The sequence below is a fragment of the Erythrolamprus reginae genome, chromosome 10 (assembly GCF_031021105.1).
Source record: "Erythrolamprus reginae isolate rEryReg1 chromosome 10, rEryReg1.hap1, whole genome shotgun sequence".
Classification (NCBI taxonomy): domain Eukaryota; kingdom Metazoa; phylum Chordata; class Lepidosauria; order Squamata; family Dipsadidae; genus Erythrolamprus; species Erythrolamprus reginae.
The window spans coordinates 17,610,251-17,637,753 of NC_091959.1; the positions used below are offsets into that span (position 1 = coordinate 17,610,251).

A 27,503-nucleotide genomic window follows, 5' to 3' on the forward strand; every position below is an offset into this window, starting at 1 on the left:
CACTGATCAATGCCTTTTCTTGATTTTTAGCATCTGGCCGCCAACTGGAATCGCATCAGGAGCTCTAGGAGGACGATTATCCATATCCCATCGTTAGGTAGAACGCTTTTGTCTCTGGGTCTATCAGCAACCCCTATTACACACCGCATTATGACTCCTTGATTGAGTTCAAGGAAGGCCTTGTTTTATTCAAATTGGTCTCGGCAGGAAAATGTTGTCGACATGATGAGAGTAATAACGCAGGGCCCTCACTTGAAACGGCGGCGTTTAATTTGGGGATTAAGCAAATAAAGTCATTATGTAGAGGCCGCTATTCAGCGGAGAGGTGATTTGCGGTAATTCGCTTCCCTCTGTATGAAATGAACTAAAAAGTTGTATTCTCTCTGCCCCCCCCCCTTTTTTAATTCATCCCTCACTGCCCTCCCCTGAGAAACCCCCCCTGCCCCAGCTTAACAGACAGGGTTTCTACTTGCCTTCCGCAAGATGGGGTGGGTGGGTTTGCTGGCTTGGGTGCTCTTGCACCGATAAGCCAGGATGCTGTTTGCACCCTGCTTTTAATCAAATGTGCAGTCAAAATGATAAGCCGCATTGTCTGAAATTATTTAGTTCTAATTACGAGCAGATGGGAGGGTTTATTTGCACCTTGGGCGCCTCAGCAAAAGGAAATGCTGTGGTGAACAAGAATAATTAAGAAGTTGAATAGTGGGGTGGTTTTTGTGTGTGTGCTTGTGTGTGCTTAAATAATCTGCAGCTCTATGTTAATTAGCACTCGGGTAATTATTTAATTACATTTATGAATTGGGGAGCTTAAGAGCCATTTCCCCGTGCAGCATTAGGGGTTTCCTAATCCAAGATGTTTATCGAAAAGATATCCATTTCTAGGAAATGGCTGAAAAATGGGAATAGCAGCCCACGTTTTAAAATAAACCAGCTAGTTTTCTTTTAATTGGAGGTGTACAGAAAATATCTGTAGAGAAGATATCCGAGCGGCCTTTCGTTTGATAGCAGCCCTCCGTGGCTGTTGCTGCTGCAGCTGTAACATTTACAGAGGTTTGCTGAATAGTTGATGGAAGCATCTTTGGCTATCAACCCCCATAGCCCTGCTCTTCTCCAGACCCCTTTTAAGGTCCCAAGTGAAGCTTGCAGTGATATTTAATCAATTTTTATTACAGTCAAAGACCAGAGCGCGTTAAAAACATTCAAGCAATATCCAGTTTTTAAAAATCCCAGAATTAAATAACAGATAACAGATCAAGATCAAGATCACAATTTGGCATCCTATTTGTCATTTGCACATGAGCAAAACGCAACATGGCTTAACTATAATATCAATCCTTAAACTGTGAGGCCGGCAGTCATTAAATACTAAAATGCAAGAGAGAGATAATGCAAAAGGGTTTGCAGCATTAATTGTGTAAAATAGCTATGATGGATTAAACACCTGTTTCCGATGAATCCCCATGGCTGCTGTGCAGAATTTAGCCACCTGCGCTGCAGCTTGCAGTATGCACATCACAAAATTTCACTTCCTTTCTTCTTCTTTTTAATTAAAAAAACAAACTTTCTGATTGACATGCAAGCAGCACTTTAGAATATCCTTAGTTTCTTAAAAACAGATATAGGCAGGGAGGCTTTTCGGGAAGGGGGCTGATGGTCATGATATCATTTCCCCCCCTTCTGTTATCAAATGTCACAAAAATATTAATCTCTTTTAAATAAAATATCGCTCCTTCTTTTGAAGACATATTATATATAAAAAAATAAGATAATAAAATATAATTAGAGAACTAGAATCTTTTGTGTTGAATCTAGCTAATAAATGTTAGATTTCATAGATTTCAGAAGGCATGTCTTTGCCCAATCTGTGAACGACGTTTTTTTAATTCCAAGGAATAAAACATCTGAAAATAATGCAGCTGAATTCAAAGGGCCCTAAGCCTCAATTCCTGGAAGAACAAATTATAGCTGGAATTTGTGGCTTTCCACTGCAAGTGTCATCATATTTGAGAATCCTTGATAGATGCCACTAATAATAAAACCACATTTTTTTACCAGACCTGCAATGATATATATGCTTATTCTGAACCCAAATTGTTAATAATTTTTTTTTCCTTTTTAGTCAAGCTTTTTTAAAAAATCCTAAATGGTACTTAAATATATTTACCGAATGTTTTTATAATTGTCCTTTTAGGCCAACAGCTTCATCTTTAGGCTGAAGCTTCCCTATAAAAATCTCTAGGAAGAGATTAGAGTTAGGCTTCCTGAGACCATCAGATATTATTTAAGATTCTGATCTGGCCTTGGCAAGACTCGGGTTCAGGTCTTCTCTCAACCACAGAAGCTCCTCCCAGCTCATCCTACCTCACAGGGTTGTAGTTGGCAAAAATGTCATATGCGCTGTCTCGAGCTCTTGGAGAAAAGTTTGACTCTACACCTACCAACAATTGTTGTTTTAAAAAGTCTGAGTTTATTTCTTTCATTTTATTTATTTGATATTTCTCCTACCTTTATTTGTTCATAAGCAACTCAAGGCAATTTTAAAGTACAGGTAGGCCTCAACTTATGACCACATCTGAGCCCTAAATTTCTGTTGCTAAGCAGTGCGCATGTTAAGTGAGTTTTGTGTCACTTTACAACCTTTCTTGCCACAGTTGTTTGTTAACAGAATCACTGCAGTTGTTAAGTTAGGAACATGGTTGTTAAGTGAGTTTGGCTTCCCTATTGACTTTGCTTCTCAGAAGGTCGCAAAAGGACCCTGGGACATTGCAACCATCGTAAATATTAGCTGGTAAAAATGGCATCACTATCTTAAAATGGAGATGCAAAGCTGGATTAGAGACTAAAAATCAAAAATCAAAAAATATGGTTCCCTTCGCTGCTCTGTGTGCATTTGCAGACCTAATGATTTGATGCCAAGTGCTCTGCATAGTTTCATCTTCATTCAGGAGCTTTTGTTTACAAACCCTAGTTGCATTTCATGAAGGTCAAGGAATAAAGTCTACTGACTGTTCTGCCAGGCTGTCTGGTAGGAGCCTCCCGAAAATTCAAGGGTACAAATTTCAAACACACACACGTTTGAAAATTCAAAACAATGTTCTTTATCCCAAAATTCAAAATAAACTAAGCACTCTTTTTGTATTGCAAAGAGCACTCGTCCAAAAATAACCGGGTAGTCTGTACAATTAACCTTAAGCAGTCATTAAGTATTTAGCTAGCAGCTGTGAAGAAACTTCACACCCCTTCTTCTTCCAAGGAAGTGAGACACACACACAAACACACACACGTTGCTCTGCTTTGTTTTCAAAGGCGTGAAAAATCAACAAAGTCCAGAAACCAGCAACACAGGATTCCTGAAGAACTGTGATCAGATACTCTTCTACAAAGGCCAAACCCACATGCTGCTATTTATAGCAGCAGCCCTAATTACTGGAGCCCCACCCAAACACAGGTGGCCACTCTTATCTCCTGTAATATGTCCTTACTTGGTCTCATCTACGCATAATTCTGCACTTGCGTGGATCCAAAACGTCTTCACCCGAATCAATGGAAGATAAGGGAGATTGACTGCCTGGCCTGAGTCACTCCCACCTTCTTCTTCGTCCGAGGAAACTAAACTCTGAACTGACTCTGTCGGCAATAACACAGGCCTGTGACATGTTGAAGTTTCCCCTGCATCCACCTCCACATTCCCTGGGACAGGAGCTGGGCCAGAGCCAACCACAACACTTACGTACTAACTAACTATCTATAGCTAGCTTTCTCTTAGAAGTGTGTGCATGCCTGTTCGCCCAATACAAACTCTTAATATTCAAAAAATAAAATTACCCTTGAATATATTTAGGTACTAATTATTCTTCAGTTGTGTTATATTTTTATTTTATTTACTATTTTATTTTATTTCTTTTTTCAATTATGTATAAGACAGAATAACAGATAAATTATAAACATTATTATAAATGCATGAAATGGATACAAATAAATGGGGACATTAGGAGAGGGACAGTAGGCACGATGGTGCACTTATGCATGCTCCTTATAGATCTCTTAGGGGTGTGTATGGGGTGAGGCCAATAGTAGACAGTCTAAGGTTAAAATTGTGGGGGTTTGTGGAAGAAACCACAGAATCAGGTAGTGCATTCCAGGCATTGATCACTCTGTTGCTGAAGTCAAATTTTCTGCAACCGAATATGGAATGGTTTGCCTTAAGTTTGTATCTATTGTGTACTTGTGTATTGTTGTAGTTGAAGTAGTCATTGACAGGTAGGACATTAACCAATATTAAACAATAATGATGCTGTGGTATTTCATGAGCCTGTATAAAAAGCTTGTGAAAATGAAAACTTTGAAATGATAATTGGAAAGTCATTTCCTGCGCATTGATACTTGAAGAGCCATCACTTGGTTGAATTTATGAGAGAATAATATTTTGTGGTTTGAAATGATGCTTTTACTGAGATGTTGCTTTTGGTTTAAATTTCACTCACATTAGGAATGCTCTTAAATTGAAAGTTGGGGACATTCTTAATCTATGGGAATCTTCTCGCTTTTTCTCTTTTCTGATTATTCAGGACCTCAAGCAAATTATACAGTTTAATAATAGACTGCATAATTAGAATAATAGAATAATAGACAAAGGTTGTATCCTACTATTTCTCAAATAAATATGTGTATTTTTAAAACAAATGTGAACATTCTATTCCATTATTTTTGAATTGTATTGATATGTAAGAGCTTTCATCAAATTAAAATGTGGCCTTCAGGGGTGTTATTTTCTAATGATATGAACAACTCTGCCCCATAGCAGTTTGGGGGACTCGATCTAATGGATGATTTTTCAAGCTCTTTCTTCTGTCATATAATGCACTAACATCCTATTTTAATGCTACTTTAATTGCTGAATAAGAGGTGTAGTTATCAATATTACAAACCTGGGAGAAGATGAAAAAGAATCTCGTGATCAAGAAACCCAGCCAACACTACCTCAGGGTTTCTCAACTTCAACAACTTCGAATATAGGTGGACTTCAACTTCCAGAATTCCCCAACCATACAGGCCGAGGAATTCTGGGAATTGAAGTCCACCGACCTTAAAGTAGGTTAAGAGGCTGAGGTTGAGAAACTGATCTAAATCTTACCCTTCTATATAGAAGCTACACAGATCTTCTGGGATAGAAGTGAGAACTCCATGAATTTTGAGTTAAATCCCCATCAATGAAACCTGACATTAGTCTGCCACCATAGTTCCCTCTAAGCTGAGCAGTGAGCAATCGCTCACTTAAAAATCATCATCAACTCAGAGTTTTCCAAACCTGCCCAGAAGCCGAGAGGGAAAGAGTGAGAGGGAAGGAGAGAGAGAGGAAGAGAGAGAAACAAATAGAAAAAAGAGAGGAAGGAAAAGAGAAAGAAAAAGAATGGGAGTAAGGAAGAAAGAAAGAAAATCAAAATCTAGTTTGAAACTAGCTCAACTATTTAAGTGGCATTTTGATATTGATAGAGTTGTCCTATTATGAGCTCACTGTTATAGACACACAGTACAGTATTTTATTTTAAAATTCTCTAAGGCAAAACAGGGTGGGTTTTTTATTTGTTTGTTTGTTTATTTATTTAATATTTCTGTGCCGCCCAGTCCTGAAGGGACTGCCGCTCAGACACTATACTTTTCCGCCCCCCCCCCCCAAAAAAAAATTAGAGGGAACACTGTCTGCCACCATTTCATTTGTTGCAGAAGTCTTTGAGACCCAAATGCTTTAGCATCTTGGAATATTCCCAACCCTTTGAACTGAGTGGTTCAAAGATCTCCTGCCAGAGAGATAGAAGACCCTCTGAATTAGAAGACCTCAGAGGTCCATTCCAGCCCTGTCATTCTATGTTCTATGGCTGTTTCCTGTCTTCATTCTCTGTGCAGTTGTCCACACTGAGATACTTAGGCTTTTAACTTGAGGTTGGTCCTTCATCCCCATTAAGCACTAGAATCAGGTAGATCTACAGTATGGGAAGTTCCACCCCAGTGAAAGATATCTTGCTGCGATGGCATCCCAGGGCCAGGAATTCTTTGTACAGCTGTTACGAATTTTCATCCAGGCTTGCTTTTCAAAGTAGTTATACAGGTGAGGCTCAAAATAGACTTACCTGTACATTCTCATATATTACTTTAGCCTTCTAATCTTTTCTATCTTCTCCTGTTGGTATCTTATTATGATTATAATATTTTGTTGTTGTTTGCATACAACAGAGAGTTTATGCACTACAGATAAATTCCTTGTATGTCCAATCACTCTTGGCCAATAATAAATAATGTTCTGTTCTGTTCTAATTTTGTTCCGTTCTATTCTTTTGTAATTTTGTTCCATTTCTATTATAATTTCATTGTTTTCTATTCTATTCTACCTACACACACAAAGAGTGTGGAGAGAGAGAGATTATGGTAGATTTTCTTCTTTTTAAAAAAAATAAATATTTATTAAATTTTTCCATTTTTTTTAAAACAGTACACAATCATATTTACAGATGAATCTACATCATATATACATTCCTATCGACATTGTCTTCTAATTACTTTTAGATTTCTTGATATTTTATTTCAATGCTTCTTTTGAGTTTCTTTTTGTTGTCCATTGGTACCGTTTTGTCCAGGTTTCATAATAGTCCGATTCTTTTCGATTATTAAGTTCCATTGTCAATCTGTCCATCTCTGCACAGTCGTATATTTTCACGCAGGATGGTAGATTTTCACGCAGGATCAAAAAAACTCACAATCATGCCAGGGAATGGAGGGACTTTTCTCTTGGAGAAACTGTTAAGGTTTTCCCCCCATTATGCCAGTTCGCATCTTTTCGATTTCCACCTGTCTTTGGAAGTGCCTGTTATACTTTCCCTTTGCCTTGTTCTGTGCTGAGTTGTTTTTTTGCACCTTTCTGTCCCAATAATTTCGTGCAGGACCATAAACGACAACTTAAAAGCATTTACGCGAATAAATTCTATTACCAGTGGGGGGATTTCCCCCCTCAATGGAATGTTTAGAAGCAGAGGATCCGAAACTCGGACCTTAAAGGTTACATATTTTAAGGTATCCCAGTCTGCTGAAATGGATTGAATTTATATTGCTTTTTGATACCATTGTCTCTGAGAGCTAAATGCAGCATCGGTCTCCAGAAGCATATATCCAATGATAAAAACAGATGTAGCTCCTGGCAGCTGCCTCCAAAATCTTCTAGCAAGCCTTTTGAAGCATTTGCTTGGCAACTGCTGAAAACAAGCTGTTGTGCTATCTAGAAAGGTAATTTATTTCCCTATAATTAATTTTCAGTTGTCAGATTTCATTCTGTGATCTTCCCCCAAAGCCAGAAATTGAATGGCGCTTCTAAAATGCCTCCTGTCATGTTTGCCCAAGATGTGTGCATGGGATACAACTTTTCCAGGTTTCTAGAGGAATTTGAGACCCATTTGCAAGATTCCAGGGGCCTTAATATACCATTCGAAGGACGAAGCATTATTTTAATCTTGTTAGCAAGCCACACCATAACAGTAGCCCATCAAACCTGGACTTATTAAGCAGCACTTGGTATCGATTTTCTGACAAACTATCCTGGCTGACAATTGATCTTTTTTTTTCTTTTCTTTTTAATACCCAGATCGTTTCTATGCAATTAGCTTAATTTCAAAATCTTTCTGGATGGGACTATCCAAAAGTCTTAAACAGAAAACATTTTATAGGAATCATGCAATCGCTTTGAAGTATTTATTTTATATCTTACTCACACATTTCCAGAGAAACAGACTTCAGCCATCGACTTCAGCGTGCTCGCAAAAACCCTCAGCGCATTACACCGGAAAGGGCCCAGCAAAAACCCTGCTTGTATTGTGCAATCCAGATGTCACAGTAATTGCAAATTAAAATGCTTTAATGCGAAAGGGAGAGCAAGAGAGAGAATATGTGTGTGAAAATTCAATTAATTTTGTTTTAAAGGAAAGTGTTCTAGTTTTAATTATTCTATCAGGAAAAGACAACCGAGGCTTTAAATGGAGATAATTTTAGTATTTGTGATTTTAATTGTCCTGGTTTTAGCTTCGGTTTTGTTTTGTATTTGCCATGTTTTTATATGGGCTGTTTTGAGCACTATGTGAGTAGAAAGGTGGGCAATATAATTCAAATAAAAACAAAGACATTTGCTCATTTTTATAGTAAATAATATAGATTGGTATGCATCCTGAATTGTGCGGTAAAGTTGCATATCAATTTATTACAACAATCCCCATTAATAAACAGTCAATTTATTTGTTGTCATACTATCATTTTAAGATCTAGTTCTATTGCTTTTTCATTACAATTTTCATTACAACATCCAATTTTCACCAGATTTTTACCTTCAGAGAAATAATAGCAAACAAGATAGTTAAAATTCATTTGAATTTTATTCAAATTGTGTAACCTTGCTGCACAATTCAATATACTGATCTAAAATTCATTGAATTTTAACTGTGTTTGAACTTAGGATGCTGTACTTTTCCTTTTGATGATGATGATGATGATATGTAATTCTTGTTCCTAATTATTTAAAAGCCAGATTAGGGTTTTAGTAGTACATTTTTAAAAATCCCGTACTTTATCGGAAAGCATGGCTATGTAGCTTATTCAGAATCTAGTATATAATTTTTTTCCCCAAATTTCAATTATTCAGAACACAGTGTAAGTACATTGCACAGTTTTACTCCTTTTCTGATAAACAAATTGGTCTTGCACTGGTTGAAAGTTGAGCTCAGTAGTTCTGATGTTAGGTTTCATTTTTCATTTTATTAATTTTTCTGGAAAATTTTTGAACTCTAAGCAAGTACGCTGAATTCCCCCTCCCCAGCAAAAAGAGAAAAAGAAAAAATAAGAGTAAGGAACCTCTTGTACGGCTGTGATGCGTGTTAATCAGTTGGGATGTTTTCTTTCAGGATACAAGCAGTCCCTTCGAGAGGCCGACCCAGATTTTACTGTTCATCAGGGATCGCAGATCGGAAGGCTGTGCGAGATCAAAGGTAGACGTTCCTTCCAGCAGCTCTGCTTCTATTGTGCTTCCAAAGAAAAGAGGGGCAGTTCAATGGATTCACATTTCTGAGCCAACAGATTGTGCCCTCGCTGCCGTTTGGAAGGCTTGCATACTAGCTAAACTGCGACGGAGATGTTGGGTTTTCGTTTACCAGGTTGCATGAACCCAGCTTATTGTATCCTAATCAGCGCATCATAGTTCTCCCGAAGGTGCTTTGTTATTTTGAGAGGCAACTGGATTTTCTTTGTCTTTCCCTGAAGGCGTTTCACTTCTCATCCAAGAAGCTTCTTCACTTCTGACTGAATGGTGGAAGCTGCTTGGATGGGAAGTGAAATGTCTTCAAGCAAAAACGAAGGAAGTCCAGTTGCCTCTTGAAAAAAAGCACTTTTGGGACAACCGTGACATGGATGCTTAAGAATCTCCATAAACACATCATAATTCAGCAAGCCGGGACTGTACATAATGTACAAACTTATTTAATGTCTGTGAATTTCTATGCAAAAATGACTGGTAGTAGTAGTAGTAGTAGAAGTAGTAGTAGTAGTAGAAGTAGTAGTAGTAGTAGTAATAATAATAATAATAATAATAATAATAATTGCTATCAAAGCCAGAAGTGAAAAATCAACAGACGGTCCAAAGTGCAGACTCTGTAAAGAAACAGATGAAACAATCGATCATATACTCAGCTGCTGCAAAAAGATCACACAGACTTACTACAAGCATAGAAACGATGCTGCGGCACAGATGATCCATTGGAACCTATGCCAGATCTACCATCTACCAGTGGCAAAGCCCGAAAAAGTGGTCGAAAATGAGCAAGCAAAACAACTGTGGGACTTCAGACTTCAGACTGACCAAATTTTGAAACATAATACACCAGACATCATGATTGTGGAGAAAAATAAAGTATGGATCATCAACATTGCAATCCCAGGAGACAACAGAATTGAGGAGGAGAAGCTAGAGAAATTAACAAAATACAAAGATCTGAAAATCGATCTGCAACGACTCGGTCATAAGCCAGTGAAAGTGGTCCCAGTGGTACTTGGCACGCTGGGTGCAGTGCTAAAGGCCCTCAGCGGACATTTGAAAACCATCGGAATTGATAAAATCTCCATCTGTCAATTGCAAAAGGCTGCTTCACTGGGATCGGCACACATAATTTGTTGCTACATCACACAGTCCTAGGTGCTTGGGAAGCACCAGACTGGTGATGAAATACGAAATCCAGCATAGTGATCTAATTTGCTGTGTTGTATTGTTGTTGTTGTTGTTGATGATGATGATGATGATGATGATGATGATGATAATAATAATAATAATAATAATAATAATAATAATAATAATAGTAGTAGTAGTAGTAGTAGAGTTGGAAGGGACCTTGGAGGTCTTCTAGTTCAACTCCCTGCTTGGGCAGGAGACCCTACACTATTTCAGATAGATGGTTATCCAACATCTTCTTAAAAACTTCTAATGTTGGAGCATTCACAACTTCTGGAGGAAAGCTGTTCCACTGATCAATTGTTCTAACTGTCAGGAATTTTCTCCTTAGGCCTAGGTTGCTTCTCTCCTTGATTAGTTTCCACCCATTGCCTCTTGTCCTATCCTCAACAAAAATCCAGAACTGACCCAATTAAGTGCAGCCACAAGCAGACCAATGCTAGTCCACAGAGCAATGGCCAAAGAGTCCACAACCTACTTGAAAGTTTTGCAAACAATAAATAAACCCGCCAAGCAAAATTAAATCCACAGTACAAGAGGATTCATGAGGCAAGAAAAGTCCAGAGTTCCCAAGGCACAATCCAAAGTCAAGGCAAAGTAAGGCAAAAATCACAACCAGGAAATACACAGCTAGGAAACAAACACGTTCCCAGCATCGCCTCCATCTCTCTGCTGTGCTACATAGCCAGCATCTGGTGTAGCCCATCAAGGGGGACGAGGTTGCCTCCTCATGAGTAATCGGGCAGATCTTTGCTGCTCCTGCCTTTTCTCTGCCCTTCTCTTTTCTCTTGGATCAATGCAGCAGGCGATTCCTCTTCCTCATCACTGACTGCATACTTTCCTCACCAGAGGCCTCAGGGCTGTCCTACTGCAGCTGCCCTTCGGCCAAATCCCTCTCAGATATCTGCTTGGAGCCACTGACCAATTCCCCTCTTGATGTGCCTGGGTTTGTTTCCTCTTCCTCCAAGATGACACCTGGAGAGATATCTGGGGAAGTCATCACAGGTACCAAGTGAATGACATCCAGCTTCACTTCTCTTTTTCATCTTCTTCAAGTGGGTCCAGTATGGCAGTGTTTCCCAACCTGAGCAACTTGAAGATATTTGGAGTTCAACTCCCAGAATTCCCCAGCCAGCGAATGCTGGCTGGGGAATTCTGGGAGTTGAAGTCCGGATATCTTCAAGTTGCTCAGGTTGGGAAACACTGCAGTATGGAACAGACTGAAGTTGGGATGAAGCATAAATAGCTAGATCTGAATGTGGGCCAGTCTGAAGGTGTGCATTTACCTTTTTGTCTGCGGTGCATCATTTCATTCTCTTCATAGAAAGAATTTTCCTGGCTTTTATGATCCATAGGACAGTTTGTCTCCCAAAAAGGTTGCAATGATGATGTTACCTAGCTTGGTAATGAAACGTCTTCAAGAAAATCATCAAGCTCAGGGACGTCACAAAGAGTTTGTGATAATGTCCATTATGCAGGCAAGAGCAAACTCAGAAGTGCAATGGATCCAGAACCCAGCACTCAGAGTATCCTTAGATGTTCCCAATTGGCAGCATGAGGTATCACTCCATTGGTCCCAAATAAAATTCAGCGGACTTGTTTCAACTACATGACTTGAATCCCTCCTGCCTAAAAAATATGATTTTGTGTTTTGCACCAACCAACAATTCCATTCACCTTCTGTCGCATACTGCCTAGAATGGGGGCATGGTTAGCAATAATTGAGGACCAATAGCCACATCTATAGTGGTACCTTGATACTCAATTGCTTTGAAACTCATCTGATTTGGTATTCAACACATTTTGACATGGACATTTTGTCCCGGTAGTCAACGCACAAGCTGGAACTTGTTGGTGTTGATTGCCTTGTGACTCAGTACATCATTATTTATGGAGGGAAATTTTTTTGGTACTCATCATTTTTGGTATTTTGTAAATTACTCAAGACCCATCTATACCGCCAGGCATGGGGGAGTTGAGACACCTTTCCCCCAGGCTTTTTTATATTTATGTTGGATATGTATGTGTTGTTTGCTTTTTAAATATGATAGGGTTTTATGTGCTTTTTAATATTAGATTTGTTTTTGCTAGAATATTGTTTTTATTGTTGTTGTGAGCCGCCCCGAGTCTTCGGAGAAGGGCGGCATACAAATCTAATAAATTGAATTGAATTGAGAAAGAGAGAGAGAGAGAGAGAGAGAATCAATTAAAAATGAGTACTAAGGTACCACTGTATTGCCAACTCTCCTCTGAGAATATGGTCTTTAACTGATTTTAAGAGAAACCCCCAAACCTACAGTATTTGTATAAGTTAAAAAATTTTGCACTTTTCATGAATTGATATGATGGGTGCATTTGGTTTTATGTTTGCTTTTATAATTATTTGTTATTTTATTGTTTTGTCTGGTGCTGTTTTAATTAAAAGTTGTGGTTTATTGCTATTTTGTGTTGGGTTTTAAACCAGAGGTCTCCCAACTTGGCAACTTTAAGACTTGTGGACTTCAAACTTCCAAAATTCCTCAGCCAGGGGAACTCTAAGAATTGAAGTCCACAAGTCTTAAAGTTGCCAAGATTGAAGAGCCCTGTTTTAAACCATCACAGACTGCTGTGCCAGGTGTATGAGAGCTTAAATAGTTCTTTTGATCATTTATTCCTGTTTTGTAAACTTTCCTATTTAGTTAGGAAAAGACTGGTCAGGCATTTGTCCAGAATGGGACAGGTTCTCTTGCTTCAGGAAAGGGTTGGACTATAGGACCTCCGTGGTTCCCTTCCAGACTTCTGGTTCTAGGTTCTATAGTTGAAATGTGTTTTGAAAACTTTATAATTTTAAACTTAAGCTGAAAATTAAAATGCTTTCAAAACACATTTCAACTATAGAACCTATGTCTTCTGGCTTGTTTATTGCATTATTAAACATTACTAAATAAATAACTACCACGTTTTCCCCAAAATAAGACCCTGTCTTATATTTTTTTGAACTTTGAAATAAACTTTTGGCCTTATTGACATGCACACAAAAGCCCAATTGAGCTTATTATCATGGGATGTCTTATTTTGGAGGAAACAGGGTAGTCCATAGGCATGTGCCTATAAATCATGCATAATTTGCCCCTTAGTGGCTCTTGATAAATTAGCTCATGTTTGATCTTTGTTTTTTGCAAAACGAATTCTATCAGAAAAATGTGTGATTGGATTTCTTAGCAAGTTTCACAACTCTGCAGGAAATGGGTAGGTATAAGGTGCATTGCACATTGATGTGAGGTTGTGTACCTCACATATTTTGGGGGCAGAATAAAGTTTCCATGTGGCCCTGTTGGCCATTTAACATGGTGCTCAGTACAAACCATGGTTTATCTTCACAGGCCCATTTGTGAGGGAGACACGGGGGTTTCCCAGCAAGGAAGAAATTGGGGTGGGTGGGTTTGTCTGTCTGTCTGTCTGTCTGTCTGTCTGTCTGTCTGTCTATCTATCTGGCTGGCTGGCTGGCTAGCTAGCTAGCTAGCTATTTATTTATTTGTTTGTTTGTTTGTTTATTTATTTATTTATTTATTTATTTATTTTGTCCAATACACAATGAGGGTTTTAGTGCGTATATATTTATATATATATATACATACATGATGAAGGTTATAGAGGAGATACTCATTGTAAAATATATCTATGAAAGAATAGAAAAGAAGATATAGTAATAGAACATATCAATGAAAGAATAGAAGAAGAGATATAGGAATAGAAGAAAGGTATAGGAGATATAGGAGAGCAATAGGACAGGGGACGGAAGGCACTCTAGTGCACTTGTACTCGCCCCTTCCTGACCTCTTAGGAATCTGGATAGGTCAACCGTGGATAATCTAAAGGTAAAGTGTTGGGGGTTTGGGGATGACACTACGGAGTCCGGTAATGAGTTCCACGCTTCGGCAACTCGGTTACTGAAGTAATATTTTTTACAGTCAAGTTTAGAGCGGTTAATATTAAGTTTAAATCTGTTGTGTGCTCTTGTGTTGTTGTGGTTGAAGCTGAAGTAGTCTTTGACAGGCAGGACATTGCAACATATGATCTTGTGGGCAATACTTAGATCATGTTTAAGGCGTCGTAATTCTAGGCTTTCAAGACCCAGGATTGTAAGTCTAGTTTCATAGAGTATTCTGTTTCGAGTGAAGGAATGAAGGGCTCTTCTGGTGAAGTATCTTTGGACATTTTCAAGGGTGTTGATGTCTGAGATGCGATATGGGTTCCAAACAGATGAGCTGTATTCAAGGATGGGTCTGGCAAATGTTTTGTAAGCTCTGGTAAGTAGTGTGAGATTGCCAGAGCAGAAGCTATGTAGGATTAGGTTTACAACTCTTGAAGCCTTCTTGGCTATGTTGTCGCAGTGGGCTTTGGCACTTAAATCTTTTGTTGTTAGTTATGAATGAGTGCAATGAACTTCCACTTGGAACTTGGAAAAAAAGCATGAAGGGAGACTGTATGAGACTCTTGTCAGAATCTGGAATCATGGAAAGGATGCTGGGCAGTCAATCTGTGTCTCTCTGAAGCAGGACTGGGGAACTATGGTCTTTTTATGACTTGTGGACTACAACTCCCAGAATGGCTGGCTCAGGAATTCTGGGAGTTGAAGTCCACAAGTCATAAAAAGGCCATAGTTCCCCATCTCTGACCTAAAGAGAATCAATGTAAAATTGGAAGAAACCCCCCCCCTTTTTTTCCCCCTTCACTCCTTTAACAGAAGAGCAAAAAATATTAATTTGTCAATGGCCAAGACTGCTGGCTACCCAGAATGACACACACTACAATGATTCATGTATATTTCAGCATCATTATTATTTCATAAATGCCATTTGCACAAAATGTATCCTCAAAATTTATGGGAGCCTAAAATAATAACTTAATTGCCTTTATATATTATGGAGGCACTAATGTTGTTTTACCCTCAGTGCAACTCTTCTATATTGTGGTGTTTATTTAAGGGACGATTTGTGACTAGAAAGTTATAGGCAGCATGGAATCACACAAGGCAAGCAGGCAGCTGTTCAAGACTAAAGAACAGTTTCAGGCATGTCTATAGCCTGCAGTGCCAAAGCCCACTGCAACAATATCACCAAAAAGGCTTCTAGAATTGTTAACCTGATCCTACGTAGCTTCTGCTCCGGCAATCTCACACTACTCACAAGAGCCTACAAAACTTTTGCCAGACCCATCCTTGAATACAGCTCATCTGTCTGGAACCCATACCGCATCTCGGACATCAACACCATTGAAAACGTCCAAAGATATTTCACCAGAAGAGCCCTTCACTCCTCCACTCGAAACAGAATACCCTACGAAAATAGACTAACAATCCTGGGTCTAGAAAGCTTAGAACTACGGCGCCTAAAACACGATTTAAGTATTGCCCACAAGATCATATGCTGCAACGTCCTACTGGTCAATGACTACTTCAGCTTCAACCGCAACAACACAAGAGCACGCAACAGATTCAAACTTAATATTAACCACTCCAAACTTGACTGTAAAAAATATGACTTTAACAATCGAGTTGTCGAAGCGTGGAACTCATTACCGGACTCAATAGTGTCAACCCCTAACCCCCAACATTTCTCCCTTAGACTATCCACGATTGACCTCTCCAGGTTCCTAAGAGGTCAGTAAGGGGCATACATAAGTGCACTAGTGTGCCTTTCGTCCCCTGTCCAATTGTCTTTCCTTTATCTCATATATCATATATATTTTCTTCCTTTCCTCTATTTTTACATATTATCTTTCTATATATTACTTCATGTCTATTCTCTTCCATATGTATTGTGTATTGGACAAATGAATAAATAAATAAATAAATAAATAAATAAATAAATTCTGGAAGGAGCATCCTAGAAAATGTCCCAAAGATGCTTTTTCAGGAGACCACTAGACTTCCTTGTTTTTTTTTTCTTTTGAAGACGTTTCACTTCTCACCCAAGAAGCTTCTTCAGCTCTTGACAGCATAGTTGGGGAATGAAAGCTTCTTGGATGAGAAGCGAAAGGTCTTCAAAAGAAAAAACAAAGGAAGTCCAGTTTACCTCCTGAAAAAGCACCTTTGGGACAATCATGACCTGGATGACTGAGAATAGAGCCAGGGTGGCGCAGCAAGTAGAGTGCTGTACTGCAAGCCACTGAAGCTGACTATAGATCTGCAGGTCAGCGGTTCAAATCTCATCACCGGCTCAAGGTTGACTCAGCCTTCCATCCTTCCAAGGTGGATAAAATGAGGACCTGGATTGTAGGGGAAATAGGCTGGCTCTTTTTAAAAAGTGCTATTGCTAACATGTTGTAAGCTGCCCTGAGTCTAAGGAGAAGGGTGGCAAACAAATAAAATAAAATAAAGTAAAGTAAAGTAAAATAAAATAATAAAAATAAAATAAAAATAAAATAGGTACAGAATCCTAGAAAATACTTGTTGTGGGACTGTTCCATTAACTGAGTCTTTACTCTGTCTTGCAAAATGAACGTAATTCTGTATTATCCAAAGATAATTGCAAGGCATTCACTCTGCTACCCTCTGCATTGTAATTTTGATGATTTTATATAAAGCGCTGTCACCTTGGATATTCTTTACACTTCTATCCAAAGGAAGCACTCAGTATGATTTAATATGTCGAAGAAAGCAGAAGAAGGGGAAAATGTGGAAAGCACAATAAACTAAGCCAGTGTTTCTCAACCTTGGCAGCTTGAAGATGCTGGCAGGGGAATTCTGGGAGTTGGAGTCCACACATCTTCAAGCTTCCAAGGTTGAGAAGCACTGAACGAAATCAAGCAAAGAATGCAAAATTCTTTTTAGTACTCAGAATAATTAGATACCATCAGCAAACTCCCAATTCTTACTGGATCATTTGTTCATGGTAATAGGCCAAGTTAAATAGATGAGAGGGGGGAGGGAGGGGGGAGAAGGAGAGAGGGGGAGGGGGAGAGAGGGAGGGGGGAGAGAGAGTGCGCAATATAATATGATTGTTATTGCTGGAGAGTCCTTGGTAAATACGGGAGATATGGGTTCATATCCTACTTCTGACACATTCCTCCTTTTAGAAGAGGTCAACAACCTATTCACCAAAGTACCTGAAAACAGGAGAAGAAGCAATAGATGGAAACTAATCAAGAAGGAACTAATATATAACTAAGGATAAATTTAATGGAAGTCAGAACAATTAATCGGTGGAACATCTTGCCTCCAGAAGTTGTAGGTCCTCCATCACTGGAATTCCACATTTGCCTGGAATTGTATAAGGTCTCCTGCTTGTGTAGGGGGTTAGACTAGAACTGTTCAGACCTCAAGGACCACTAAATTCATGATTTTAAATCCCACGGACCATTAATATGATCTGCCTAATGACCGGTTGGGTGGGCATGGGTAGGTCGTCATGTGACTGGATGGACATGGTCCACTCAATGTCACTGATGTCAAGGGGCGCCTCGCCGGTCTCTACCCATCCCTCCCAACCACTGTTCGTCTCCCCACCCGGGCTCCTTAGGGCCCCAACAGGAAGCAGTTGTTGGAGCTAAGCAGCCACCACAAGAAAGAGTTGGCAAAACAGCTAGCTCAGTTCAAATTGTAAAAATTTAAACACCTATCTGTGCCACCAGGCCATCGGATCCTAGCCCCTGGGCTGACGAGTGTAGTATGTCTTGCTGAGTGAATGGGAATGAATAATTTTAAATGTTATTAGAGGTTTTTTAAAAGTTTTTTAGCTATATTAATTGGATTTTTTAGATATGTATATTGTATATTGTTTTGATATGTTGTGAGCCCGCCCCGAGTCCTCGGAGAGGGGTGGCGTACAAATCCAATAGATAGATAGATAGATAGATAGATAGATAGATAGATAGATAGATAGATAGATAGATAGATAGATAGATAGATAGATTAGATAGACAGACAGACAGACAGACAGACAGACAGACAGACAGACAGACAGACAGACAGACAGACAGACAGACAGACAGACAGACAGACAGACAGACAGACAGATTGATTCTGGCCAAGAAGGAGGCTCAGCAGAAGCACCTCAGTGAGGACTACGAATATAGTCTTTCCAAGCAGAGGGAACATCTGCAGGAGTGCAAGGCTGAGATGGTCAGCCAGTTCCAGGCCATGATGCCGTCCCATTTGAACAAGGCCCTCTGGTTCTTTGCCACCAGCGGCGCTTTCCTCCAGCCTTCACCCAAAGCCCCACATCAGGAAGACGGAGCAGACCTCAAGTTGGAATTTCTGCCCCCCTCTGACCTACACCAAAAGACCCCAAAGAGGGAGACTCTCTGCACAACACAACGTTTATTGCACTTATCTGTCTCAGGGGCCGTAGTTTGAGTACCCCTGATTTAGTGCAATATAAAAAATGCAAATAATTTTTCTGCGGACCATCAAAATTTTCTCGTGGACCACCAGTGATCCACAGACCACCAGTTGGTGACCATTGGACTAGAACTTGGACTCGTCACTGGAAGCTTTTAAGAAGATATTAGATGTTAACCTGTAATGGTATAGATTCTCCTGCTTGAAGCAGAGGACCTCCAAAGTCCCTTCCAACTCTGTCATTCTGTGATTAAAAGTCAATACATAAGAGAGCCCAAAACTTTTGCTGACTTTCTACCTTTCTTTATTCCTCTGATTTCTCTTGGATGCCGTGGCATTAATTCCCAAAGGAGAAAAAAATTCCTATCCTGGTCTTGCAAAATACTTAATCTCGCACAAATGCTTAATTGACCTGCCTACTTATTTTCTTACTATTGTAAGAATTACTATTCTTACTGTCTTACTATTCTTACTATTGTGAAGCTTGGTCTCCCAGGGCCGAGATGTTTTGTCTGTGGGTCTCACCATCTGCTGAGGATCTTGGTTGTGAATCACAAGCACAATGAGGCTGGAAAGAAAGCAAATACAACAGAAGTACAATTTCCAAATTATGGGAAGTAATCATTCCATTATAGCCTGCTTTGATCAAAGCCTACTTTAAATACTATCTCAAATTCTAATCACCACATTTCAAGAAGGATTCAGAATAAGTGCAGTGAGTAGAAACTGAAAAGAGAGGGAAGGAATTGAGTATACAGTATTTAAATGAAAGATGGGAAGGGAAATACTACTGTATATTAAGATGCGTCCAACAAAAATGGAACTGGAGGGCTTTCGGGTTGCTTATCTTTGCAGTACCACAAGCACAAAGCTCATTGCTTAGGGGAAGTACTTCTAAGGAGGCATTCTAACTGCTCCGTACTAGGATCTTCTTTAGGGAGAAAACAGTAGAAAGCAAAATTTACTTAGTTTACTTTATTATCATTGCACCTGGTACAATGAAATTAAATGCCATCTTCAGGGTCCATTATAACTATAAAAATAAAACACAAACACACATCCTCCACATTCTATACAATTGAATTGAAAACTTCATATTGCATTAATATTAATTGCACTCTACAGTAGAATTCAATATAGTTACTGCCCTAGGATATGTTGTGGTTGGCTCTGGCCCAGCTCCTGCCACAGGGAATGTGGAGGTGGATGCATGGGAAATGTCAACATGTCATAGGCCTGTTTTATTGCCAGCAGAGTCAGGTAGTTCAGTTTCCTCGGACGAAGAAGAAGGTGGGAGTGACTTGGAAGAGGGGGGCTTGGCACAAAGCCCAGGAAGTCAATCTCCATTATCTTCGGTCAATTCAGATGCGGAAGTCTTGGACCCACGCAGGCGCAGAGTTATGCGTAGAAGAGACCAATTGAGGGCATATTACAGGAGATTAGAGAGGCCACCTGTGTTTGGGTGGGGCTCCAGTAATTAGTGCTGCTGATATAAATAGCAGTGTGTGGGTTTGGCCATTGTGGAAGAGTATCTGATCGCAGGTCTTCAGGAATCGTGTGTTGCTGTTTTCTGGACTTTGTTTGTTGATTTTTCATGCCTTTGAAACCAAAGCAGAGCAACGTGTGTGTGTGTCTCACTTCGTTGGAAGAAGAAGGGGTGTGAAGTTTCTTCACAGCTGCTAGCTAAGTACTTAATGACTGCTTAAGGGAAATTGTACAGGCTACCCGGTTGATTTGGAACAAGTGTTCTTTGCAATACAAAAAGAGTGCTTAGTTTATTTTGAATTTTGTGATAAAGAACATTGTTTTGAATTTTCAAACGTGTATGTGTCTGAAATTTGTACTCTTGAATTTTCGGGAGAGAGCCCGGCAGAACAACATTCTATACAATTGAATTGAAAACTTCATATTGCATTAATATTAATTGCACTATACAGTAGAATTCAATATAGTTACTGCCCTGGGATAGAAGCTGTTTTTTCAGCCTATTTGTCCTTGGTTTTACCGTCCAGCCAGATGGTAATAGTTCAAATAAAAGGGTGTCCAGGATGTGATGGATCTTTAAGAATGTTTTGAACTTTCTTAAGGCAGTGGGAACTATAAAGCTCTTCCAAAGAGGGCAATGATGTTGACCTCAGGAGCGCTGTCCTATTTGCTAAGTGCAATTTATTTATGTATTTATTTGAGGAGTTGACTTTCTGTGCTGACTTCTAAGAGCCGGAAGCTGAGCTTTGCATAGTCCAGTGTTTCACAACCTCAGCAACTTTAAGATGGGTGGACTTCAACTCCCAGAATTCCCCATCTAGAGTGCTGACTGGGGAATTCTGGGAGTTGCGGTCCAGAATGTTCTACAAGTCGTTTTGCCTTTTAGTAAGCAGGATGGAACCGAGAAGTCAAAAGAACATAAAGTTAAAATACCTACTTTCTCAGGGGATACAATAACGGGAAAGCTCAAGCAATGCTACCTTTTTGTCAACGATTATCAGTGTGTCTTCTTGTTGTTTGTTTTTTTTCTCCTGTTAAAGACCCAAATGTGGACGTCATCTATATTTGCCCCTTAGAATTAAGTGAAGAATTGCTGCGCTACTACAATAAACTCCTGGGTCTGCAGCCAGCCGTTCGGTCTGGGAACCCCGAGGACATTGGTGACCTACAGGACAGGTTCAAAATCCTCACCCCTCAAGCCATCAACAGTTTTCCTGTGAGTTTGTATCTTCTAATTACTATAGCTGGGGGGAATGCCGTAAAATTAAATTGGAAATTTTATAACCTGCAACGCTCTGGTACCCATCAGTGAAATATTATTGCAAGTGTTAAGAGCTCCACAGATTAAGTGACTAGTTAAAAAGAGTGTTAGAAATAAAAGCCCAGTTGAGTTTTTCAGGCTGAAAGCTGAGCTCAGCTAAGGCCTTCACTGCTGATTTCTGCCCAATGCCTGGCCCCTTTTAAAAGGATGAACTTCAGAGGTTGACCACATTATGGAAAGCAAATTGCACAAAATACTGCTCACATATCCCGTGGTTGAAATGTGCAGATAGTTCCTATTTTCTATTATATATTATATGTGTGTGTGTGTGTGTATGTATATAGCAAGAAGCTAATAACTTCAGCCTGATGATGGCAAATGTAATTTCGCCGAAATATCACAAAGACATTTAAAATATTACATGGGGTAAAATCAGAACTCAGAACAATCTACACACACACAGTCTCTCTCTCTCTCTCTCTCTCTCTCTCTCACACACACACACGCACACACACACATATATATATACAGTGATACCTCGTCTTACAAACCCTTCGTCATACAAACTTTTCGAGATACAAACCCAGGGCTTAAGATTTTTTGGCCTCTTCCAAACTATTTTCACCTTACAAACCCAAGCCACCACCACTGGGATGCCCCACCTCCGGACTTCTGTTGCCAGCGAAGCACCCACTTTTTCAACTGCTGGGATTCCCCTGAGGCTCCCCTCCATGGGAAATACCACCTCCGGACTTCCGTGTTTTTGTGATGCTGCAGGGGTGAGTTTTGGGCTTGCACACATTAATCGCTTTTCCATTGATTCCTATGGGAAACATTGTTTTGTCTTACAAACCTTTCACCTTACAAACCTCATCCTGGAACCAATGAAGGTGTCTATGCGACGTTTCGGTGAAATCACATTCATCATCATCAGGCTTAAGTTATTAGCTTCTTGCTATATGCATACATACACACACACACACACACACACATATATATATACACACATACATACATGCATACATACATACACATACATACATGCATACATACATACATACATAACTATATTCAAAGCAGCACGAAGTTAACAACTTCAGCCTGATGATGGTGAATGTGATTTCACCGAAATGTCGCATAGACACTGGGGGGGCGCAGCAGATAGAGTGCTGTACTGCAGGCCACTGAAGCTGACTGTAGATCTGTAGGTCAGCAGTTCAAATCTCAACAGCGGCTCAAGGTTGACTCAGCCTTCCATCCTTCCAAGGTGGGTAAAATGAGGACCCAGATTGTGGGGGCAATATGCTGGCTCTGTTAAAAAGTGCTATTGCTAACATGTTGTAAGCCGCCCTGAGTCTAAGGAGAAGGGCGGCATAAAAATCAAATCAAATAAATAAATAAATAAAATATTACACAGGGTAAAACCCGAACTCAGAACAATCTACATACATATACCCGTGAAAATCTACGAAAACAAATATATATATATTTACACACACACATACACCCACACAATTGTATATGTGTGTTATGTGTGCATACAGGTATACCTTCAGTTAGGTAAAGTGAGATTTAAAATAATAACAATAACAATAATATACCTACTCTAAAGGATGGGTTCTCTGGTCCCTAGATTTTTAAAATCCTGCTGCAATGCAATAAATGTGGGTGCCAGGCATGTCCTATACTCAACTTCTGTTGAAGTTGGTGATCTCGTCTGTATCCCAAACGTAGCTTATTTATTTCTGTGCATGAAATATAAAAATTTCTGGGTCATTATTAGAGCTATAAAATTACAATGCCACTCTCATCGAGAACACTGTTTGTGTCATACTATCACAACAGGCATATCTGCCAGCTCTTAAATTTTGTGCTGTTACAAGCTTGTTTGTATAGATTAGCCCATTCATTGTTTTATACAGACATTGTTAAATATATGGCTTGCTGCCATCTTCCAGAAGCTGGGATATACAAGCCTATTTTGGGCCAGAAGAAAGAGGAAAATTGTGGCTCAGAACATCTGGATTGCTGAATAGAGTTTATTAGTTTTGTGTTGTCTGTTTGTGTTGTGTATTATGTAAGCAGTAAGTTTATTACTGATCATTAGAAATGAAAATAAACATAGGCCAATATCCACGTGTGCGTGGGCATTTAGAGTGCATTTTCAGTAATTTGGATGGGCAGACGCTGAATTCTTTATCGAAGAAAGCTAAATCCTGGTATTAAAGTTAGAACTGCAAATATGATAAGAAATGGGCATTAATAGTCCTTGACTTACAACAGTTCAGTTAGTGACTGTTCAAAGTTGCAATGGCTCTGATTTGTAAAAGTACAGCATTTCCGTGTTCACATGATCAAAATTCAGATACTTGGCAGCTGACCCATATTTATGATGGTCGCAGTCTTCCAGCGTCATGGGAGCCGCTTGAGTGACCACTAATCAAAGAGGGGCGGCATATATATGCCGCCCCTCTTTGATAAGTGGTCACTCAAGCGGCTCCCATATATTATATATTATATAAATAAATATATATATATATATATATATATATATATATATACAGTATTTATATAAATAAAATAAAATAAAATAAAATAATAAAATAATAAAATAAAATAAAATAAAATATATTTATTTATTGGATTTATATGCTGCCCTTCTCCGAGGACTCTGGGCTTTAGGATTGCATCAGCTTTTTTAGCTGCTGTGGCACACTGCTGGCTCATATTTAAATATTTAAGTAGAGAATTAGATGATATAAGAGGGTACCTGTATCTTTGAAAAAGCATCAAGACTCTGGAGTTTTGGGTCCCATGGAGACATTTAGATTTTGGGCATATGATGGTGTTAAGCTTTTTCTAATCTATCACTGTAATTAAAGGGGGCGGATTTATAGGGGCATTACGTGCAATTCTGTGCTATGCAATGCAATTCAATACAACAACATAACACAATACAAGTCTCCAGAAGAATATGCCCTAAACATTACCAGTTGGTTAGGTACAACCTGTCTTACTTGTTTATTCTGTTGCCAGATCCCTGCACAGGTTTATGCTTTTATCCATTTCTACGTATTTTTTGTTGATTCCTCCCCTACTTTAGGAACATTTATAGCAGGCCATTTTACAGATTATAAAGACAAAATAGGCTTGCTACTGAGAGTATCATTAAGAGAGAGTTTCAGGCAATCATAGATCCCAGATGAATATTCCAGCACAATTTATATTTGCGAACAACCAGTTGTCTCCGATACAGTCTATATGTTTTGGAGATGCACTGAAAATCGAATTTGTGACACATTCCAAACTTTCGTCTTCTAATCTTTTAAACAATTCTTTTTGATCTGAATGACTGTTGCAGGAAGGGTTTGTAGCTAATTAAACTATTTATCCTGCAGAATATGGGACGTAAAAGGTGTTTTGTAAATGAAATCATTTGCTGAAAGAGCCGTTTAAAATACTGGTCTTGGTGGGCTGAAATACAAACTCGGGTGGCTTGGTGTGCATTCTTCATTATTATTATTATTGTTTTTTGGTATTGATTTCTCCCCCCTGACGTGGTAGAATCAAACGGTGCCAGAAGTGTTGAGATGAATCACTGTTATCCGGGGCCTGCAAGCTTCTCTTCCGAGTGACAGAAGGAGAATTCCACATGGATCAAATAAATACAGATGTGTAGTAATTAGTTTTATTCCCAGCGAGCCCATTTCCGACACACTAAAGATGTGAGTGATTATGGAGCCTCACCCCAACAGCTTTTATCAATTTAAACTGCTACGCTACAGGATAGGTCATAACCCAGCCTGCTATTAATAATGTATTTATTGCACTCAACATTATAAATTAGCTCAGTGTAAGGAAGAGAAAGTGCACTTCTTAACGAGACTAATGTCTTCCTCCTCCAGAACCGCCCCATGTCCCTGGCTACCTTCTTGAAATACAGCCCTAAGACCCTTAAGAGGGTCAAGAACCTGATCCAAGGCCAGGAAGCCTACATCGTGGGAGGCCTTCTGAACCAAGATGACCTGGAAGTGGCCGATGCGCTAGACTTGCCCATTCTCGGCTCTGATCCAGAAGTGGCTCATCTCTACAGCACCAAGTCTGGAAACAAAAGAGTCTTTGATGCTGCAGATGTTCCGATGCCTCCCGGGCAATATGACATCTATAGCAGGCAGCAGGTAAGACTGGACTTGAATTATCCTGCAATGGATAGCAGTGCATTTCAAATAGTCAATATTATTTTACTATTTGAAATTATTGTTTGAAAACTACTATCTCGGTATTTGAAATAATATATTTTAAGTAGGTTTTTTTAAATAATATGTCACCATATCATTTAAAAAAATGCTGAGTCTCTGGAAAAAGTATAGAAAAGAGCAACAGAGATTATTAAGGAGCTGGAGGCTAAAATGTATGAAGAACAGTAGCAGGAACTGGGTTTGTCCAGTCAAGTGAAAAGAAGGACTGAGGATGATAGGATAGTCATGTTCCAATATTTGAGGGGCTGCCACAAAGAAGACGGTGGGGGGGTCAACCTATTTTCCAAAGTAACTGAAAGCAGGACAAGAAACAATGAATGGGAACTAATCAAGGAGAGAAGCAACCTAGAATTAAGGAGAAACTTCCTAACAGTGAGAACAATTCATCAGTGGAATGGCTTGCCAACAGAAGCCATTGGTCTGAAATGGTATAGAGTCTCCTGCTTAAGCAGGGGGTTGGACTAGAAGACCTCCAAAGTTCCTTTGAACTCTGTTGTTTTGTTCTGTTCCTGATCATATATTATCTAGTGCTCTTATTTATTTATTTATTTATTTTTATTTATTTTATTTTATTTTATTTTATTTTATTTATTTTGTCCAGTACATAATACACATTGAAGAGAATAGATATGTAATAATATAAATAAAGAAAAGAATAGAAGAAAAGATATAAAAGTGTAGGTGAACATATTTGAAAGGAAGAAAAGATAAATGAGATAAGGAGAGATTGGACTGGGGACAGAAGGCACACTGGTGCACTTATGCATGCCCCTTACTGACCTCTAAGGAACCTGGAGAAGTCAATCGTGGATAGTCTAAGGGGAAAATGTTGGGGGTTAGGGGTTGACACTACTGAGTCAGGTAATGAGTTCCACGCTTCAACGACTCGGTTGCTGAAGTAATATTTTTTACAGTCAAGTTTGGAGCGGTTAATATTAAGTTTGAATCTGTTGCGTGCTCTTGTGTTGTTGCGGTTGAAGCTGAAGTAGTCATTGACAGGTAGAACGTTGCAGCATATGATCTTGTGGGCAATACTTAGATCGTGTTTTAGGCTTATGTTCCTTCTCTCTTGGTTTTATCTCTGTGTCGTGCAAAACATCTGGACTGAGCTTTGGAACATAAGTTACCAAAGGATGGAAACTAAAATCTTCACATTTTGCTCCTCCAGATGATCGAGGCCCTCAGTCAACTGATTGTAGACAACCTAGAAGTGCAGCGTTGGGTGTTTAAAGTGGATAATGAATTTGGGGGAAATGGCACTGCATTCTGCGACATTGTTAAGCATCTTAAATGCTACACTTGGATCACGAAGGAGCATCAACGATACGGACCAGAGATGTGGAATAAGAGATGGGCTCATGTAAGTCACTTTTGATTTCATAAATTTTGAGCAGGTGATCTCAGAAGGCAGACTCTAGAGGGAATGCCCAGCCGATACTTCTCTTTCCAGGCTGTCGGTTCCGGATCAGTCACCCTTAGGACCTCTTCTAATTGTAGCAGATACTAGTTTGATAAATTTTATAATTTATCCGGAATTTAGTGGTAGCCATTTTCAAATAGTGCTTTGATGAAGGACACATCAGGTTGACAGGTTGACCTCATGTTCTGTCATCTTAATCAATATTGATAATGTATAAACCGTAGTGACATAATAGTTTGTGTAATAAGAATTCACGCTTGCATCCTGAAGTTCTTGCAAGCGTCTACTGAGATACATTTGTTAGTCTATATCAGGGGTAGGCAAAGTTGGCTCTTCTATCACATGTGGACTTCAACTCCCAGAATTCCTGAGCTAGCATGATTGGCTCAGGAATTCTGGGAGTTGTAGTCCACAAGTCATAGAAGAGCCGACTTTGCCTACCTCTGGTCTATATAGATAATGCTGTATTTTAAAATCTTTGGGTGGAAAAGAAAAGAAAAACT

At 39.3% G+C, this 27,503-nt stretch overlaps 1 protein-coding gene across 4 annotated transcripts in view; it reads left to right on the forward strand.

The window, feature by feature from the left end:
- Positions 1-27,503, forward strand: part of IQCH (IQ motif containing H) — a 127,186-nt gene that overhangs the window by 35,626 nt on the left and 64,057 nt on the right. For all 4 annotated transcript variants that reach the window (XM_070763357.1, XM_070763356.1, XM_070763358.1 and 1 more), the window contains 5 exons: positions 31-97; positions 8,937-9,020; positions 21,101-21,276; positions 25,227-25,499; positions 26,749-26,940. In XM_070763357.1, the coding sequence (XP_070619458.1) occupies positions 31-97; positions 8,937-9,020; positions 21,101-21,276; positions 25,227-25,499; positions 26,749-26,940 (792 nt within the window). The remainder of the gene's footprint in view (positions 1-30; positions 98-8,936; positions 9,021-21,100; positions 21,277-25,226; positions 25,500-26,748; positions 26,941-27,503) is intronic.